Genomic DNA, 13,625 nt, shown 5'->3' on the forward strand with positions numbered 1-13,625 from the left:
TTTACCACAACTGCTGCATGTGCAGCACTCTGCATTTCAGAAATATTCTATTTGCCCTGTTTGGATGCAGACAGAGACCAGTGTGTTTCAACAACTTTGTCCTCTCGAAGCTGTTTCCAAAAAGTGCCATTTTTAATGACTTTCATCAACCGTTTTCATGCCAACTAACATCAAGACACCATGAAAATTTACTGTTAACCTCCTACAAGTAGGCTAAAAAAGTCTTCACCAACCAGCACTACACTCAAGCCTCAAGCCCTTCTCTGCAACGTTCCCTGTGCAATCGCCACACTAAATGTCCCAGGACTCGTCTAAAGGGAACTTTTGATCCTAATGTTAACTTATCAGCAAAGCTTCCATAGTCCCGAAGGGTATTGTGAATAAAAACCTTGTCGGTGTGTATTTTGCAGGTGAACATCTCCGCGTATGTTCTCAGGGAAACACATGCTGCACCCAGGAAATGGAAGACAAATTTGGTCAGCAGAGTAAACAGGACTTTGAGAACCTGGTTGATGAAATGAGTCATGAATTGAGGAGCACCTTCGTTTCAAGACATCAAAGATTTGACGGTAAGTGTTTTTTCTCCTTAACTCGGTGCACTAGTTTTGTTTCATTCACTCAGTCTCTCTCTTTCTTTTTTTTTCTTTCCTTTCTTTTCTGCATCGGCTTACCAGTCGCTCATTGTGGGACAAGTTGCTGCAGAAATGGAAATCAAAGCTCTGAGACTGTATGTGTGTTAATTTGAAAGGGTTCACTGAAGTTCTGTTGCTGTCCTCTCTCCAGAGGAGACGAGATGTGAAAATCTCATTAATGTGCCCGGGACTGGAGAGCACTTGTGTTGGATTAGACAAACATGCCTTCTCGCACAACAGATTGACAGCCTCAACAGCAGCACCGAGCCAAACTGCATTATTAAAGTTGTTCGGTGCGTCTCGTGCACTGTGTGATCTCGCCTTGAAACTTACTTGGACTTTCTTGACCAACCGTACGTCCAGCGAGCAGAGGATCTGCTCATTACTGAAGCAAGCCACACTCTCCTCCTCCACCTGTCCCTCTCGGTGTCCTCCTTCATAAACCTTGCTGCTTCTAGTTACAGATTAATGAGAAATAATAATCCTTCTAGCTACCAGCACAAGATCGTGTGGGCAGCAGCAAGTCAAGACTGCGGACACTGAGAGGGGTGGTAGAGGTGAAACGTAAACATCTGTTAGCATCTTCATTCACTTTGACATTTTCTTAGAAAGTACCTTTTATTCGTCTTTTATTGAGCTGTTATACTTTTGGACACATTATCCAAGTAGAGCATTCAACTTTATGATTATTTGTACTCAAACCATGGAAAAGACCGTGGTTATAAGATCCTTCGACCTAAAACACTGGGAAATGTTTCGATTTCTGCAGGAATGTTTGCTTGACCACACAATGGAGAGGAATTATATTACCGTCATCTGGAAAGTTTTACTGAGACAATTGTTATCTCGTCAGTGCCAGGATAAGCAAGCTATTCTTTTGTGCTCCTCTCGGAAACAATGCCAATAGTGTGCTTTACAAGACAGAGAAATGTCAAAACAACACAACACAAATTTGTAAGAAGTAGAGAAAGCCAAAGAAAATCTTTGATTAATTGTGTTGTTAAGGGATCAGAACCCCTGAACTACTGTATCTCTGAAGACACAATGGGTATTAGGATGTAAAAAAAACTATTCTGTATCTACTAGATCTACACAACATCTGTTTGTGCTCAGGGCAATCATCAGATATATCCTAAGAAAAACAAAAGCTACATCACATTTCATTTTGATGTCAAAATCATTTAAAAATCACACAGGCTTTCATTATGTGATTTAAATAATTGCAGTGTCGCAGCATCATAAAATCTCTCTCTCTCTCTCTCTCTCTCTCTCTCTCTCTCTCTCTCTCTCTCTCTCTCTCTCTCTCTCTCTCTCCCTCTCGCTCTCTCTGTCTTTCTTTTCTGTTTCTTCCTTTTACTTTCAACAAATGCCGTACATTATGGAATAGAAAACACAGGCAAAGCAGTCAATACATCCCTCTCCATAGCTGCAAGGTCAGTGAAAAGGACAAACGCACATATATGTCAACAGAAATAAATACAAGAATAAAGGACGTATTAATAACAGTCCACTTTAGGGTAAAATACCCTCCAGGTACCATATTTCCTGGCAGAGGAGTGTGTGTGTGTGTGTGTGTGTGTGTGTGTGTGTGTGTGTGTGTGTGTGTGTGTGTGTGTGTGTGTGTGTGTGTGTGTGTGTGTGTGTAGGAAAAATGAGACTATGGGGGCATTGATAGACCTCACTATAATAACAAAGGTATAACGGGACCCTGTTGTCTAGTAAAAATAGAGCTCAAGAGCTGCTGAAGCCTCATTTATTTACTGTTAACTTCATTTGGTGAATATCAGAAACTTTTTGGATTCATGTATTATTTGTGGGAGGATCGTGGTTTTAATCATTTGACGGTGATGCATTTAATGCTACTGTTAGTAATATATTCATGAGTCATTTCTTATCCTGCCTCTACGAGCCTGCAGGTATCCCCAGTAGCGCCACAGCGGCGTCCTGGAATAAGCTTCTCCAATGTGTCTGCTAAGAGCTTTGAATACTTCTCCCCACAAGGTGTGCAGCTTGGAGGATGACCAAAATTAAGTGTCTAACTGGCAGCTTGTGTTTCTTCAACATGGACGGGGATACTTTAGGCTGTATTTCAGTACAATTTGTAGTATTTTAAAGGATATATTGACTATTTTACATTTATTGCCTCCATAAGTATTTGAGACACTTTGTGGTTTGACCTTATTCGTCTCTGCCTTCCTTTTCCACCTTATGTGCCGTGCATTTTGTGGTTTTGTAGTTAAAATAAGTGGTATATTTGACTTGTTGGTTACAGCTCTCCTTTTCCCTTTCCTTCTCCTGTTAAAAGCCTTCCCATTGGTGTAGGTTTACATATCTTAGTGTTTTGTGCTTTTTGTTAGTAGAGCTGCTGCACGTTATCTCCACTGCAGGCCATTATTTAATGGTTTTGATTCTTGTGACTCTTTCTATGTTCTGTGGTCTAATCTGCCAACATTCAGCTTTGCATCCTTTATTGCAGTGACTCACAAGCCTAGAGCTCGGGACCCCCTCAGGGAGGGTTGGGGTAGGAGGGGGGATTGGTGGTTCCCTGCTCTGAGGTTATCACAACTCTACGTGAGACCATAATAACTTCATTGTTAAAGTCGAGAGCTCACTTCCATGAGTGTCCATTTCTTTCATTTCGAAGGAGCCTGCTTCGCAAGATTTAATGTTTGCTTCATTATCTGTCTATATTCAATAATTTTATGACAATGAGAAATATACTGTCATGGTAATATCATAAAAAGGTCAATCCGATTTGAACCACACCCCTAAACATGGAAACAAAAGTGATCTTATTCTTTAACGGCAGGAGGTCAAAACACAGATCTTCATATTGAGCTCTCTAAAGATATCCAGCATCAACAACTGAAAAGTGCTTGAGTGATTTATTGTGCAATTTAATCCCCAGAAGTCAATTCCATGCTCATGCTTTTCAAACTCTTGAACACATTATATGAAGCAATGCTATTGGGTTTCAGCATTCAGCCGTCTGATGATTGCACGTTGCCCAGAAACTCAATGTCGCAACTGCATGTCCAACGTCTTCCTGCAATGTTTTTTTTTTTTTTCCAGGAATATGTGTTTCTTGAGCTCACATGTGATTCCTGGAAGCATATATAAATAAATAAGTGTTATTTTGATCATCTGCTGTCAGGGATGGTGACTATCATGAGGATGCTTCTAGTACAGAGGGAAATGGGGTTTGTCCAGCAGCACTTAAAAGCACGACTCCAGGAACCCCTTCGTCTCTTGGGGCTTGCTGCCACTGCCCATAATTTCATTAGCATCAAAACACATGCCATATGCAGGTTTGTTATGCAAGAGAGTGAAGGGCTTCACTGCCAACCCTTTTGGGCGAATGAGATAATGTTAGACATGCTACAGGCTCATGCTGTGCCTCTATACACCGAAATAAATTTGTTTGAATTAATTATCTTTTTCGAAAGTTTAGAATTTGTCAAGTCCTGTACTCTCCAATTTTTAAATGATGACGAAAGAACACCTGAACAGCTCTGATATTGAGTCTGACTATATAGCGAAAGATCTAAACAACACAGAGCCTTCGGTTCACTTAGAAGCCCTTTGCCATCTATTCTACACCTGACTGTGGAGTTCCACCTACACAGAGTCGGTGTGTGTGTGTATATTTTCCTCTGCTTATGCAGACTGTGATGAGTGCTACAGTAGCTGCTCGTGGTTGGACAGCCCACACATTCCTGACACCACAGCCTGTGTCACAGAGAAAGGGCACAGTCTCAACTTTGCCAAGACAAACAACCACGCAGAAACATCCACAGCTGCTCAGGGAGACAGGAGAGTTGTGTGAATCTAAGGTAAGATACAACTGAAGGAAACACTGCCACACGTACAGCTACACCAGCTGGAAATTAGTCATAAATTAGGTTTTCACCACACTTCGCATTAGACGATTTATAGGAAATGATCTGTTAGAGAAAATGGAGAAAGTATTGCCTTGAGACAGAATTATTTTCTATTGTGCCCAATTCAATTCCAACTCAGGGTACATAATTGTTAATCAATGTTTGGCCCTCCAGACCGCATACTCCACGATGCGGAAGCTCTCGTGGAGTAATAATGCTGTCGTCTGCTGCGCGTCCTCTTTTATTATGTTACTTTCACATTGTTCCTGGTGGCACCCATTGTTGTTGTTGTTGATAACATTGTTATGAAGTTGTTTTACTTTTCACAACAGCAGAAGGAAAAAGCTGATTCTTTCCTTGTTCAGCAGCCATCGTCGAGGTGCCCTTGAGCAAATCACTTAACCTGAAATTACTCCTCAAAAGCTGCCAACCATAGAAGACAATGCTGGCTGGCGACCAGGTGCAAATATGTGTGACTAGATGAATGTGAAGCAGGCTGATGTTGAAAAGGCCATGCCAGCTCAGCAGAATCTTTCTCTAGTCAAGAAGTCTCAGACCAAGGTGGGATTCAAGCAGAAGGCCACAGTGTCTCTGTCACTATAGGGCCACTAAATCAATGTCACGATAGAGGCTTTTACATGCTGTATGTCGTAGAGGGCTATTCTGTTCAGCCAGCACAGTTTCTTATTACAAGCTCTGATGATGTAAAGCAGGGGTGTCAAACTCAGATCCTCGTGGGCCGCAGCCCTGCACGTTTTCAATGTCTCCCTCCCCTGAATGTCCTGATGGTTCATCACCACATTCAGCACAAAGCCAGATAACGAGCTGCTCATTGCAATCAGCTGTGTTGAAGCTGGGAGACATGCAAAACGTGCAGGGCTGCGGCCCTCGAGGCCTGGAGTTCGACACGTGTGATGTAAAGGATACGACCAGTAAAGTGGTTTTCCCATAGACAATGTTAACAATCTCAAGCAGACTTGTCAAACATAGGTGCCACATGACCTGGCAAGTGTAAAAAAGACTGAATAATGCATTCGCTTAAATTTTTTTTGATCATAGAAAAGGCTGATTCTTAATTCATTTACTGGTGACTGCAGTATTTTAATAAGAATAATGGACTAAACACAACACTGAGACCCTCAGCCAATGGATCAGTGAAGCAGCATTAGCCACTCTGTGAAGGAATATTTATAGAAAATTGCACGCCGAACTGCATTTATTTATTTATTTTCTACTTTCTTTTACTTTATTTTGACCGAGGAAGAATAATGAAAAATGGCATAGTATTGAAATTGCATAACACTTTCATACTTGTATTCACTTAATAAAATAAAGCATTTGGAAGTGTTCAAATTGAAAGTTATTGATGCTACTATGTTACTCGGGATCAAATTGGACTAAAATGAGTTTGACAATAGCATGTGGAATACCAGTTATTGCTCCCGTCGCTTTGTCCAACTTCGGAATTAAGGGGACAGCCACAAATAATGTATTGGACGTTGCATATGTATGCTTTGATTCACCAGCTGTGATTCACCTTGAATATCTCTGCTTCTTATTGGCATCGTGTGACTCCCTATAGCTCAGCCACGGAAATTACCACAAAGAAATGGAGACATGAAAGGTCAAGCTGTCCTGCTCTCTGCAGCAGCAGAGCAGCTCAGAGCAGCCCGCTGTAGACGGGCGGTTCCTGTCAGGCCGATCAGCGACCCCGCTTATGATTGACGTCTTCTCAACATGAACTAGAAGAGGCCGGATGCCAAGCCTGTACGTTAGGCACTCTTTGGCAGATACGAAGCCGGAGGTTTGCTACTTCGTTTACTGTCTTTTAGATACGTCAGGGAAAGCAACGTGCGCCCCGCTGCTCTGAGCAGTTTAATCTGCTGCATGGGGGCCAACAAATTATGATAATTATTTTATTTTTCGCAGTCTGAGGGCAGCTTTGCTCATAAATTACAAGTAGTTAGTGTATGACAGTGGATAACTTACAGGATTGTATTTGATCTGACAAATCATCAAGGAAAGTCGTTATCAATTTGTTTTTACCCATGCAATTGCAATTGTGTGTCTTGAAAATCAGATTCTGCTTTTAAATATTGATATCTTTTTCAAGGAATAAATGCAAATATACATTACCAGTTTTCATGCAAATTGAGCATTTATTCAAATAAGTGGATGTGCCACAAAGGTGATTGTGGGTGTTTTTGTAGAACATAATCAAACATTTTTAAACACAATCGATCCTGAACAATTTTAAAGACCGACTTGCTTCTCGGTAAGTAAGTGGCTGGACTGTTTTAAAAGAAGAATTTCTTATACCCGCTCTCAATATTCATATGAACACCAATGAAGTGAAGCTGGAGAGTTTCAGTTTGTGTTTTGAGTAGGTGAGAGTAACACGGAGGATCCAGCTTGTACAAATTAATGGGATTGAGAGTCTGAAGTAATTACTCTGAGTCACTGTGTTGACTTCTAAATTGCACATGAAGCCTTTTTTTTTATTGTGGCCAATTATCTGGATGTTTGCTGGAGCAGGTTAACCCACATTGTAAAATGTCCTTCCACTTTTATCCCATAAAACATCCGACCAGTTGTAATTAGTTTGTTTAAAAAAGTAGCATTAAGCAGTACTCTATTCATTTTAGGTTTTGATTACAGCCTATGTCAGTGTGCAAAAATACATTCATTTCCAGTGGCTCAGATATTTATGTGATGCAATTAAAAAGTGGTCTGCTAGGACGTGATGTCCACATTATTTTTGTTATTTTTATCATCATAGATTGTATTCACTCAAATAAAGAAATTGTTAGTGGAAAACCAATCATTATATGATTCTCCATTGGCTGGTCACAGTTCAGTAGACTCTCTTGTAATTAATTCTACAGGCCACTTCCCACGGGGGCTTTCATTGTAGACGTTGTTCCTTTCACTGCTACCTCTGGTGGTTATGTTTAATACATGGATTTAGGCAAAAATTGGTGTTTTGGTTGTCCATTCCAAAAATCTTGGTGTCAAAATTAGATAGTAGGTAGAGCATGTGATCATAGGTCCATAGAATTAGTCCCACCTGTGTGGATTCTGCAGATATAATTCCTCAGCATCTTGGAAAGGAAATTCATCTAAGTTCCTCCCCTCTGCCCCAGCAATTTGAACACATCAGGAAGAGTCAGAGAATAACAAATCAATCAGTGGCTCCCTTTCAAAATGTATATACCACATGATATCAATTGACCAATCACGTTGCTTGTTACTGGGCATAATACAAACAGGAAATCAGTTTCGAGTTGTGTACTGATAATTCGCTATAGTTTGGCAAAAAAAATACGAATTTAGGCAAAATTAGATGGTGACAAGAGGTGATGGTTATCATACACATATTTTAGACAGCTTTGAGCAACCTGCCCTCTATATCTTTGGCCGTCTTTTCCGAAAATTGACCGTCCAAATGACGGCTGGGCGGCTTGCTGCCTAAAACCATGGATTTATGCAATCAAATCAAGTTGACTCTTTCGTCATCTCCAGATTCTGTGGCATGCTTATGAATGGAATTCATGCCATGTGCCTTTTCCATCATGTGGCTCCAGAAAATTCAAATAGGAACGCCGTGTTTCATGACTGGTGAAATAGGCGCCTGACATCTCTGACATCTAGGAGAGCATCCATCAGTAGGTTTCTGTAGAAGCAGAGACACAGAGGCTTTCTCTTCATATCAGAAAGAATGACTGTTTACTTCAGCACATCTCCAAGCACACAGTGAGAAGTTGGAGCCAAACCGAGCTTTATCAGCGGAATGTTATGAGCTCACTGCAGGTTGGGAGCATTTGAAACGTTGCTGTCCTGCAATTCAGTATCATTATCCTCTGCTTGCAGCTCTTGCAACCATTTATTTGGACAGACGTCTTAATTACTAATATATGTGTGGGATTTATGTTGGCGTTCCCAGTCATTTTTACTGTCTGACATTTTACTTATTTTATTGCAGAATGTGATCCCTCTCGTGAATTTTCTGTAATTACATTATGATGTCTTTTTCAACTTAATATTTCAGTTACTCAATTATACCGATGCCATCCATGAATTCATTTTTCACTGTAATCGCTCCAAAGCAGAGCTCAGAATTATATCAAAAATGCTTTGCCCTAATTACATCAATTACATTCAATTATTAACACGGCTAAACATGACCACATTGTATTTTATTTTTTCCTGAAGTGCACCTTCTGAAGTGAAACGCCGTCATTAATCGGCGTGCATATCGTTTAGCCTATTCTCATTACCAAAAACAAGCCACTGAAAACACAAATCATGCTGGTAGCTTTGCATATTTAAATAAGAAATTGTTTAAATAAAAATTGCTCACCGAAATGCTTTGCCCTAATGTACGTACTCATAAAATACACATTACGGTAATATACCTGAAGATCAAAGAAGTTGATAGTTCCTATGAAAAATGAAAAGGTGTGTGTCAAACTGTGGTAATTTAATTAGGCAGCATTACAGTTAACAGGCTCTGGTTCTCGATATGATGTGCTAATGAGGCGGAAGGTAATTGTGTAAAGAAGAGCAAGTGTTTTATAAGCATGTGCCATGTGATAAATAAAAAGCGGTTTTGGTTGATTGAATTGATGATGGACTTGATCTTTTTTACCCTTTCGAGCTAATGGTGCTTGTCAAGAGCAACTGTGAAGTAGTAAAGTACTCATGTCCCACTGCTTTTTAAACCGGGAGCTGACGAAGCTATTGATTATTCTGGAAATTAGTCGAGTAATCAAATAAAAAAATAAAAAAATCATTAAATCACTAAGCTTAATTTAACGGTAATATATGATCGAGAAAATACTAAAAGTCTTAAGTCTTCTTAAACACCTTTATTGGCAGACTTTGGTGGCATTACTGCACTGGTTGCTGCTTCTTGAAAGAAAGAACAGAGTCTATTCAAGCGTCAGTGGCATATTCTGGATTTATGGCCCAAGAACACACAGTATTGCCATGTTACACTCTTGTTTTGTGCAAAAATGAATAAAAAATAGTAACTTCCCACATTACCTTTTTAGAAGTTCTGAATAAAACTGAAAAATATAACTCATCCCTAAAAAATTGATCCCTAAACAAATTGATAACAGAGAATGAGAGGTCTGATGCCGCCTTAGGCGCACGTACGTGCGTATGTGTGTGGAGATTATAGAAAGTCTTTTTCTGTGTGTGTGTGCGTGCGTGCGTGCGTTCGTTCGTGATTATTTTTCTGTATAACTTTCTAACAGGACTAATCTAAACCACTTTTGGAACATCATGCCTCGACAGGTGGTCACGACAGTTATTTCCCCCGTTAATCAGCCATCATTCAGTTACATTCTTTACATTCCATAATCTACACCAGCAATCACTGAGCTAAATATACTTTTGCGAACGTGACATTAACATTCCTGTTGTGTTTGCTCGGCAGGCTCAACGCATACTGCTCAGATGCTGGAGCACAGAGGAACTGCTGCCGTGGAAAGCTCATTCCGTTTTGCAGTACTTGCATTGCGTTGTATTTTGCTTTGGGTTTAATTGATAATTGTCGCACACTTTCGACAGTTTCTGAGGTTTCCTCCGCAGGTTGTTTTTATTCTTCCTGCCGCTGACCGTTGTCCCGCCTTGATTTTTCCGTCTGCGCTTCGTAATCGCATTCACTTTATGGCATCAAAAGCAGAAGTGAGTCTGCCGTGCAGGTATCGTGAATAGGAGTGAATGAAATGAAGCCTGGAGGCATTTCAGTAATCAAGTTACCCAAATTTCTCGAGTAATGGTTTCAGCCCTGAACAAATAAGCAGTTTTAGTCATAGTCTTACAGATATTTTCACACACTGACTTCCTGTCCGTCACAGCGGACCTTTAAAGCCATGGTTCTGTGACTTAACTGTTGAACAACAAAGGACACATCTGCGATGTAAGAATAAATTGTACCTCCTGATCATCGCTTCATTCTACTTGGTAATGTATGGGATGACAAGCTTGTTCGGTCTATTTCTGAACTCTGACAGCCGCGATTATGCAGAAGGCGGCCATTTTTTCCTGGTGTTGTTGTCACTTAAACTCAGCTTGAACACAACATAATAAGGTAAAAAATTTGCATTCGCATTATAAAAAGCACTTTATTTTGTATTTTGTTAGTGCTACAACTTTGGAAATGCAGGAAGACAACACCTCGACGGAAGCATCAGTGTAAAGTGCTCCGCTCTCCTGGTGTTGATCAGTGCTCTGAGAGCAGCTTTGCGGAAGAGTTGTAGCTGTCAGATGAATTTTTACTCAAAACTGTGACAAGTAACACAGTGCCATCACCCTGCTGCGTAGGTCAGAGAGAGTCAAACTTTCTCTGCGCTCATCAGCTGCACTCCAGAAGTAGCAGGTGTTCAGTGACAGGTTTCATTCTGAAGATGCAGTAAGCATAATGTCATACGATGCCGACTCTGAAACAGAAAAGGGTTGTCAGGGAGCACCTGGAGAAATTCCTTCCTGTTTGAACATGCAAACTGTGCACAGAAAGGCCACAACTGCTGGCGATGTAGGTGATCAGATTGGTGATCGTTTCCACATCATAACAAAGTTTGATAAATAGAAAGACAATGACATGAATAATAAAATCACTATATAAGAGCAAATCAGCTGCATGCATCATGTCGACTGATTTTCGTTTCATTCAGAACTTGTCAGTGATCCATTGTGTGCTGATCAGGGACGACCAAAGGGCCACATGAGGTCTGCTGACCATGTAATTGCTCGGTCTGTTGTGGGCTGTCAAGGCTTTTTTACTGCAAAAACAAAAATGATGAAAGCAAATGTTAAATTTGTGCACTTTGTGGCTTTTATTTGGATGTATTACCTGGTAAAACACCATAATTTAGGCCTGAAAGGTTTTCTCAAACATTGTGCTATTCTTCATAGTATTCTCTTTTTAGCACTGCTTCTTCTTTTGATAAGTCCCCGCACGGTTAGACGCATGAGTTCTGAAATCTTTGAATGCCTGGACTATCACTATTGATTGCTACTTGATACTGAATATTGTCATATCAATTTCTGGTGAGTGATGGAGTTGATGAGGCAAACAATAAGCGGTTCCTAAATTAATGAAAATACAGCCAGTGTATAATGCACTCATGATCATACTGAAGGTTAATGAATTGTGCTTCATCTGACAGCCTTATGCTTCCAGCATCTGGAGAAATCCTCGTGTGCATATAGGAAATCAGTCAGCAATATACCGCATATCCTTTTTTATAACGGTACAGTCAGGTGTCTGGGGGTTTATATGTGGCAATGCAGACCTCTTGTACAGCAAACATAGAACTTATTGTATTCCAGAGCTATATGAGGAGAGGAAGGGCTCCATTCCTTTTCAATAGTTGCTCACTTGAAGTAAAATTGTACGGAACTGTCAAAGTCCCCCATAATATAATCGCGAGACACCCTAATTGATTCTTTATTTGAGTATTTTTGGTTGCATTTGCCGCCGGCGCTGCAATCAAGCAGAGTTCTTTTTAAGCCCCACAATCTACGACTCCACATCGAATGTCATGTTTTTGTCAGTGTTTTCCGTTTCGAAAATAAATACAGAAATGTTTCCAGTGCATGTTATGAAAGCACATTACGTGCGCCTTTTACAGAGCAGTCTTTGTATACACAGTCAAATGTGGGACCGAACTGGACAATAATGCTTTCTTCTTTTCTTCTGAACCCAGAATTCTTCCTGGAGCTGCTGGAGAATACCGAGAGGTCCCTGAATGAGATGTTTGTGAGGACTTACGGCAAGCCTTACATGCAGAACTCGGAGGTCTTTGAAAACCTGTTTGCTGAGCTGAAGCGTTATTACACAGGAGGGAATGTTAACCTGGAGGAGATGCTTAATGACTTTTGGTCGCGGCTGCTGGAGCGTATGTTCACACTGCTCAACTCCCAGTATGTCATCACTGAGGACTATCTGGAGTGTATCAGTAAGTACACCGACCAGCTCAAGCCCTTTGGAGACGTGCCCAGGAAGCTCAAGGCTCAGGTTACCCGTGCATTCATCGCCGCACGCACATTTGTCCAAGGGCTCTCTGTTGGTCGGGAGGTGGCCCAGAGAGTGTCTAAGGTAAAACTTTACACCGCTTCAAATAAAATGAAAATCTTTTCAGATATACGTGCCTGTTTCTGTCAGCTACTGAACCAAAACAGACGTGTGGTAATTTGGTTTCGCGCGCTGTATCTGGAAGAAAATAACACATTTGACCTCAACCAAAGACAAAAATGTGATGCTAACCTGGATTTAATAAGCCCAACGTCTGGCTTGTTTTGTGTTTCTGCAATAAGTATTGATTTCTCCCAGATTTTCACATCAGCAAGTCTCTTTGTGGCTAACAAGTAGAGATTTCAGGCTCAAGAGAACTTGTTCAGTTGCTCTTTCTAGAAAACAGTGTTGAAAGGTGTGCGGCTTGCTTGGGAGACGGGCTGAAACAGAGTGAAAACGCCCCAAAAAGAAATTTCTACCTTCACTGATTATTGCGTTCTTGCTAAATATTTGCTCAACCGATATATATAGCTGCTATTAATCATGCTGTTGCCATGGTAGTCTGCTTGATACGGTGTAATCTCAATGCATCTGTTCCAATATATATCACACCGCCTGCAGATTGTATGTTGTTTTGATCATGTGCAAACTCACCAAAAAATAAATAGATAAATAAAAGCTAAGACTTGGATTTAGATGCATTTAACATTAATGAGATTTTTCTACGCATTGACTCGGGGTGAGAGGCATTGATTCAGTTCACTAAATCCCCAGCTCCTGTTTTTTTTTTTTTCATTTATTTATTTTTTCCACTGCTGTTTTCATATAACTTAGATTTGATTATCAACGCTATAATAAATATTTATAGAGCCACTGTACAGTATTTGGCCTAAAGCTAGCAAAAACATATAGTAACTCTCAATCATGAGTGGCAGAGAGAAAAAGAAGACACTGCTGCTCTCCCTTTAAAAAAAACAGTTCTGCCTCCGTGCACTCGTTGAACTTTAAGTATGTTCCCTTCACTTCCCGTCTACCCGTCTACCCCCCCGCCCCGTCTAGCCCCCACCACCAGTAGTAGTGGCGCGG

The 13,625-nt window shown here is 40.6% G+C and overlaps 1 protein-coding gene across 1 annotated transcript in view; it reads left to right on the plus strand.

Annotated features, from left to right (window-relative positions):
* The window catches only part of LOC308119304 (glypican-6-like), an 87,183-nt gene that overhangs the window by 20,773 nt on the left and 52,785 nt on the right, over window positions 1-13,625 (plus strand). Inside the window, exons 2-3 of the mRNA XM_080479236.1 lie at window positions 411-569; window positions 12,232-12,623. Coding sequence (XP_080335362.1) covers window positions 411-569; window positions 12,232-12,623 — 551 coding nt within the window. The remainder of the gene's footprint in view (window positions 1-410; window positions 570-12,231; window positions 12,624-13,625) is intronic.

This window comes from Lipophrys pholis (genome assembly GCF_963383615.2).
Source record: "Lipophrys pholis genome assembly, chromosome: 13".
Lineage (NCBI taxonomy): Eukaryota > Metazoa > Chordata > Actinopteri > Blenniiformes > Blenniidae > Lipophrys > Lipophrys pholis.